This window comes from Malaclemys terrapin, chromosome 1, assembly GCF_027887155.1.
Source record: "Malaclemys terrapin pileata isolate rMalTer1 chromosome 1, rMalTer1.hap1, whole genome shotgun sequence".
Lineage (NCBI taxonomy): Eukaryota > Metazoa > Chordata > Testudines > Emydidae > Malaclemys > Malaclemys terrapin.
The window spans coordinates 63,093,834-63,101,220 of record NC_071505.1 but is presented as its reverse complement, the minus strand read 5'-3'; the positions used below and the strand labels follow the sequence as shown (position 1 = coordinate 63,101,220).

The following is a 7,387-nucleotide window of genomic DNA, read 5'->3' as shown; positions in this document are numbered from 1 at the left end:
ATTGTTTAATCTTGTAATTTCCCCTTTTGCTATTGAGTAGATGAGAAGAATAAGCTTGTCTGCTATATCTATAACTAGAATAGATTATGGAGGCAACTCTTTACTGTTAGTGCTGATGCAGTCCTTATTTGGAGTGCAAATGGTCAACACATTTCTTTATCAGAAATAGGTACCATTGGTCTAATATCTTAATTGCTAATAATAATTTACTTCATGTATTTTCAGATTGTACTAACTGCAAGACTGTTCACTTTGAATATTGAAGCATCTGCAAACAAAGATTGAAGGAATGAGAGTCTGTAGCAGAGAAAATAGGTGAACCAAAGGAAACACTAAAGGGAGGTAGGAAAGAGATCCCCCAGTGGGGGGAAAAGGTAATTAGAATGGAAAAGAGGTGATGGAAGGAATGATTCTGAACCCTTGTTCATTGCATTGCAGTGAATCGGCAAGAAAGGTACTGGCAAACTGATTGGCAGAAAAGCTCAGTAGTGATGGAAAACAGAGAGAGAACAAATACAACATAAAGGTAATGGTTTAGTACAACATATGACTGGACCAGGCAGTCCATAGGGGAGATACAATAAATCAACTGCAGCGATCACTATACATGGGTAAATCAAGGACTAAGGTGAAGTAGCTTCTGTATAGAATGTTGCTAGGGGTATAGCAGAATGGGAGAGCCACTCTGGAATGAAGAAAAGTGTGAATCATGCCAGTACATGAAATGGAGAGTGGAATGCAAATGTACAAAAATAAATTTGTTTTTAAAGTATGGCAGCCAAAGTATTTCCTCTCTCTCTCATACACACATGCACACAACAAAGCAGAGAGAGTGATAATGCTATAGGTCACAGTGGTTTCCAATTCAAAGAAAAATATGGCACCCAGACTTTTACTCACAGCTAGTGGAGGAAAGATTTGGATTTATGAATAAATATTTCTTGGGTTTTAAAAATAAATGCAGAAAGGAAGATTATGGGAAATTCAGAGCAGCTGAGTCCCTAGCGAGGTGGGGGAAATTAACAGGAAAACGATGTGAAGGAATGCAAAGGTGTGAAGGTTGGAAATGATACTTCATTATGGTGTCAGGTAAAGAATGGGGTATGGCAAGGCTGCATCCTATCTTCTGGGCATAAGATAACAGGAATTACCACCCTGGATCAGACCCATGGTCCATCTAGTCCAATATCCTGTCTCCAACAGCGGCCAGCACCAGATGTTCAGAGGGAGGTGTAAGAAACCATGTGTTAGGCTCCTGCAGCAACAGCTTTAAAAAACTCCCCAAATCTGATGTGAGAAAATGACCTGATGTGAGTTTAGTGACAGAGGTGAAACCTTTGTTACAGTTGTGCTGGACAGAGCAGAAACATGGGAGCTGACACACATAGGTCTAGATCCTGCAAAAACTTGTGCATGTTTTAAACATCAGCAGTCCCATTGAGAAGTGCATCATGGATAGATTTATTGGAAGCTATCTCAAGAAGACAAGTGGGAGTGAGGTGATCTAGAGGAATGACTAATAAGAAGATATGGGGAGTTAAGCACAGTTACAGAAGTTCAGTGAGCTGGCCAATCCACTAGGTGAGCGGGTTACAGCTGGAGCATAAAATCAGATAAAATAACAGGAAGAGTTGAGTGATGGCAGTCAGAGGGAGGAAGACCACCAGGAAGACTGAAATGTGAAATGGAATGGTCCTGTAACACTGAGCAAGGAACGAGATTGGAGCAAAAGGGGACAGAAAATGCAATGAATGAAATTGCTCAGATCTCTGCTTCAGAACTGAAGTTACGAATATTACTTCTCAGTACTTGTGTTGGGATTATGTCCTAGGTTATTTGCCTTACAAAATAATCAAGTTCAAAAAGTACATGCCATAAAGCACTAGGGAAAAAAAATGATTATAGGTTAGGTATGTTGAAAAAAGTAGCTTGGAAATAAACTAATACAGAGAATATGCGTAACTAAATATAAGGACTAATAAGATTAGAACAATCACAGTAAGGCTAGGTCTAACTACCCGCCTGAATCGGCGGGTAGAAATCGATCTCTCGGGGATCGAATTATCACGTCTCGTCGGGACGCGACAATCGATCCCCGAATTGACGCTCTTACTCCACCAGCAGAGGTGGGAGTAAGCGCCGTCGACGGGGAGCCGCGAAGGTCGATTTTGCCGTCGTCCTCACAGCGGGGTAAGTCGGCTCCGATAGGTCGAATTCAGCTATGCTATTCACGTAGCTGAATTTGCGTATATTAAATCGACCCCCCCGTAGTGAAGACCTGCCCTATGAGAGTGAGGCACAGTTGCAAACATAAATGTGTGGGCATATACCACAATCTTCCAAACTAACTCCGTGATTACTAGTCTTTAAAAACAACTCCCCTTTAACTCAAGCACAAAGATCTATACATTATCCATGGTTCTCACACAAAAATGACTTGCATACAAACTTTTACAAATTTGGCCCACTGTGACCAAACTTTATTACCCATTTCATGGAGCTGTGACAAAAGTCTAAGAATCAAACAACTTGGGGATCACAGAGGCTATTATGTTTATTGTGCCGAACAGACTGTGATAATCCATTAAAGGACCATTTTCAACAAGCAAGAGATTCAAAGTACAATCATAGACAGCAACTCTACATGAAGAACAAAGCAAAAAAGGAACAGGAAAACAGTAAACTGCAGTTAAACATCTTGAAACTTGTTTCCTGCAAACATACCTATCTTGCAGAAATGGTAGAAAAGTTTAATGTCCAGTTTTATTTACTAGTGACCAATGACAGCAAAGAACAGTCCTATAAAATTTATCTCCCATAAAAATAAACTATATATATAAAAAATTTTATGATGTTCTCACTGTTTCAATGGCCACGAGCAGTTTTCAGTCTGAAAAATGAGGTATAGTAGGCCCTAAGAGGTAGTAATGTGTTTTGATTGTACTACAATATATAGACAATATAAGATGAACTTCATCAGAGTTGTAAGTCCCTCGGAGCTTGATCCAACATGCATCAACTACTTCTGTTTCATCTGTTGAACACTGTGTTTTAAAAAACCCCCAAAATGCATTTGTTGAACATGAAATTGTTAGGACCCGATCCAGTGTCCTTTGAAGTCAACTGGAGTCCTTCCATTGACTTCAATGGGCAATGGATGCAGTCTTTAATGAGCTACAGAATGGATATGATTAGCCCTCGTTTAGTTAACATTAACATGTCTAGTTTTAATACTCTGATCAGCTCTTTCTCGGCAGTCCCCAAGAATGAGCCTTCTGCAGTCTTTTGAGGAGATCCTTGTTTCTTGATATCATGTCTTTGAAGAAGCCAGTAAGTAGTTATCTTTAGGTGCATTTGACTCAGTACTAAAGCCATACCGATAGAAGCCTTCCTGAGAAACTACCCCCGGCCCAGTTAATAATACAATGTCACAAAGCAGATGTACTGACTAGGAGAGAGAGCGAGAGGGGGAGAGAGAGAGAGGAATAAAAAATCTCTACATAAGAAGCATTTAAAATAAATCAGGTTTGAAACATTACAAAAATCACATTTGTGTAAAATACATGAAAATACTTGTCAAGTATTTCCTTACAATCTACTAATTTAAAAAAAAACAAAAACACATATTTGTGATTGCATTATGCAAAAGCTGAGCTTGTTGCTTCCCACCTACAAAGCTTCAAGTTTCTTTGAAGGTTTTTTTTTGTTTTTTGTTTTTAATATGAAAGTAATTTAAAATGTGTTCATTTCCAGCAAAGTTCTTTTACAACAAATAGTTTTGAATTAGGGATTAGTTGCAGTCCTAACTGTTTCAAACATCTCAAACTAATGCTGAAAGTAACAAGTTCATTCCATTTAAAGTCTGGAGGTAGGTCTTTGTCAATCGATTAGTCCATTTCTTTAAACAATTCATTTGAGGTACAAACTTGGACAGTAATATTTAAACATTACAACTAATTTTTTTCTATGTCATGTAGTGTCATTGAAAATTATCCTTACAAACCTATGAGTATTCAGTACAAAAATATATTCAAGTTAACAGTACATTACACAGAAATCTAGCAGAGAATAGGAATAAGTACATTAAAAAAAGAAAAATACATAGTCATGCTGAAACACATTAAAAATATTGCGTCATTAAGTGTTGAAGAAAAAATAAGGAGAAAATAGAGATATTCATGATTATTTACCCAATAATAATTTCTTGCATTGTATGTGTATAGCAGCATGTATTTATCAGGCTGTTGACTTAACTGTAAAAATCAGAGGTAGTATTGAATAGTGGGGTAATATTGCATCTATTGCTAAAAGTGCTGTTTTGAGTGAAAAAGATGGAGAAATGTCACTGGAGTAAAACTGCCCAGTGAACCATCCTATGTCAAAGTATATTGCTTAAAGTAATACACAAGCTCACTTGAGGTACATGATGTTGATTCTTACATCAAAACTGGTGAGTAATGAGAAGAGATTCATTCCCTTTGAAATATTGATACATGATGGGTGAAATTAGGTGAGGTCAAACAAAACATTTTTTTCTTGGTTCAGATAAATTCCTGATTCATTCTGGGATAACTTTTCATGATTTTTTCCTCCAAAACCACTGTAATTGATAAATCTATGTCTTTATATGGCTTGAGAGTGTTTTGGTGTTAGTCACCTCTAGTTTTGTAAAAATGTCTGGCTCTGCGGAAAGCTGAGTCTACCTGAATTTCTAGTTTCCTGAAGATGAGTGCTGTGAGTTTTGTTTATTACTACTTCTGCTGATATGTTTGTATCTGTAAGTATACAACGTATCTTTGTCTTTCTTCCCTTTTGCAAAATGAAAGTACCTATTTTTCCTTTCTTTTGATTATTGGCTGAATTAAGTGAAAAATCAGCTCTCAATTCTTCCTGAAATAACAGTAAGTTTAAAAAAAAAAATCAAGTACAAATCTACAAGAAGGTTACAAAAAAAAGAGTAGTATCTATCCCTTATCTTTGGTGTTCTAAACAGGGAGTTTACTAAGCTAGGGAGTGGGTTCTTGGAGGTGTTGTAAGGCCAATGATGTCACACACCAAGCCTTTCCTATTTCAGTGCCCATTATAATTATGTTACAAGTCTCTTGTTTATATGCAGTGCAGTGAATGACTTAAATCTGATTCAAAGCTTTCCTGACCCAGTCACCCTTACTTAGCAGCTCAAACAAACTATTAGTAGGTTAAGAAAAAAGAAAACAGTAATTAAAAGTTGCATCGGTAATCTGTGTCCCCTTTGTGTTACAGCAGTTTTTCACTAAACCTGGGACTGTGAAGGGATTACAAAAAAGGTGATTAATATAGTCTTTTTTAAGGTTATGTGATTTTTTTCCCCCCCAGGCATAAGTGGAAAGACCATGGCATAGAAAATAAGTGGTCAAGGCAGCGTCTTCTCCCTTCAAAAGACCCAACTGCTGATGAGGTAGAAATCGAATGGTGTGGTCTCCTAGTCTTCCTCTGCAGATTCTTGTGAGGACGTCTCTTCAGTTTCTTCAGTCTCTTCCTGGAATACACAAAATAAATAATTACCATTGTGTCTATGCCTTTCAGTTACAAAGGCAGACATGGTTGCCACTGAGAACTTCTGCATAAATCATAATTACTTCCTAAGCTGAATGAACACTCTTTATAACCTTTACATTATTTCAAGAGTCCTCCTCCATGATTCCTCCATACCCATGTAAATTAGAACATAAGAATGTAAGAATGGCCCTACTAGGTCAGACCAAAGGTCCATCTAGTCCAGTATCCTGTTTTCCGATAGTGGCCAATGCCAGGTGCCCCAGGGGGAATGAACAGAACAGGTAATCATCAAGTGATTCATCCCATTGCCCATTCCCAGCTTCTGGCAAACAGAGGCGAGGGACACCATCCCTGCCCATCCTGGCTAATAGCCATTGATGGACCTATCCTCCATGAACTTATCTAGTTCTTTTTTTAACCTTGTCATAGTCTTGGCCTTCACAACATCCTCTGGCAAAGAGTTCCACAGGCTGACTGTGCGTTCTGTGAAGAAATACTTCCTTTTGTTTGTTTTAAACCTGCCTATTTATTTCATTTGGTGACCCCTAGTTCTAATGTTATGAGAAATAGTAAACAACACTTCCTTATCTACTTTCTCTACACCAGTCATGATTTTATAGACCTCAAACATATCTCCCCTTAGTCATCTCTTTTCTAAGCTGAAAAGTCTCAGTCTTATTAATCTCTCCTCATACAGAAGCCATTCCATACCCCTAATAATTTTTGTTGCCTTTTTCTGAACCTTTTCCAATTCCAATATATATTTTTTGAGATGGGGCAACCACATCTGCACACAGTATTCAAGATGTGGGCGTACCATGGATTTATATAGAGGCAACATGATATTTTCTGTCCTATTATCTATCCCTTTCATAATTTATTCCCAACATTCTGTTCGCTTTTTTGATTGCTACTGCACATTGAGTGGATGTTTTCAGAGAACTATCCACAATGACTCCAAGAACTCTTTTCTGAGTGGTAACAGCTAATTTAGACCCCATCATTTTATGTCTAGTTGGGATTATGCTTTCCAATGTGCATTACTTTGCATTTATCAACATTAAATTTCATCTGCCATTTTGTTGCCCCGTCACCCAGTTTTGAGAGATTCTTTTGTACCTCTTCGCAGTCTGCCTGGGTCATAACTATCTTTAGTAATTTTGTAAATTGAAAGGAAATATTCTTTCCCAATGTCCAGCTATGCCTGTCCAAACTGTGGATATGACCTCGTACCACCAGATGGAAACCAAGAAAGAAACCAAGAACTTGGGGACCTCAACCCTCTTGGAAAAGATACTGACCTGGCTGACCACATCAATTCATTTTCAGTTGTCTTTCAGTCTGCCCACTTTTAATTCTTTAGGACCTATGCTGCTTTTATGTTGACTTAACAGAGGTGAGACTAAATAAATAGCTAGGAATTGGAGGAGGCTTTGAGTACAACCGTAATTATCTTGTTGTTTTGGGTTTGACACTGGGGTGACTTTGATCTCGACATTTCTCATGCCAGAATTTGTTTGAGTGGATGTTTCTCAGCTGTTGTTTAGAAGTTTAACCAAGTTCTGCTGAACCACGTAGTCTGAACACTAAAATACATGTAAAAACAACTCTGTGGCGAGATGCAGTGTCTGAAAGGTGGGCTAGCCACGAAATGTAAATTTGACACATATCCTTGCAGGCCCCTCTCTTAACAAAAGCTGCTCTCCTCTGCCCCATCCCTCTGGCCTTGATGTTTTCCTTCAGCAGGCCCAGCTCTGCCATCCAATCCTCTTCACACTGCTTATTTAATAAATGTGCAATACCTTTCAGGACATGGCTGGTAAACTGTAGACAATAAACATTTCTGATA

At 38.2% G+C, this 7,387-nt stretch overlaps 1 protein-coding gene across 1 annotated transcript in view; it reads right to left on the bottom strand.

The window, feature by feature from the left end:
- Positions 1-2,446: 2,446 nt before the first annotated feature.
- The window catches only part of HMGA2 (high mobility group AT-hook 2), a 174,036-nt gene continuing 169,095 nt past the window's right edge, over positions 2,447-7,387 (bottom strand). The window contains exon 5 of the mRNA XM_054025757.1: positions 2,447-5,518. Within this exon, the coding sequence (XP_053881732.1) occupies positions 5,462-5,518 (57 nt within the window). The 3' untranslated portion in view covers positions 2,447-5,461. The remainder of the gene's footprint in view (positions 5,519-7,387) is intronic.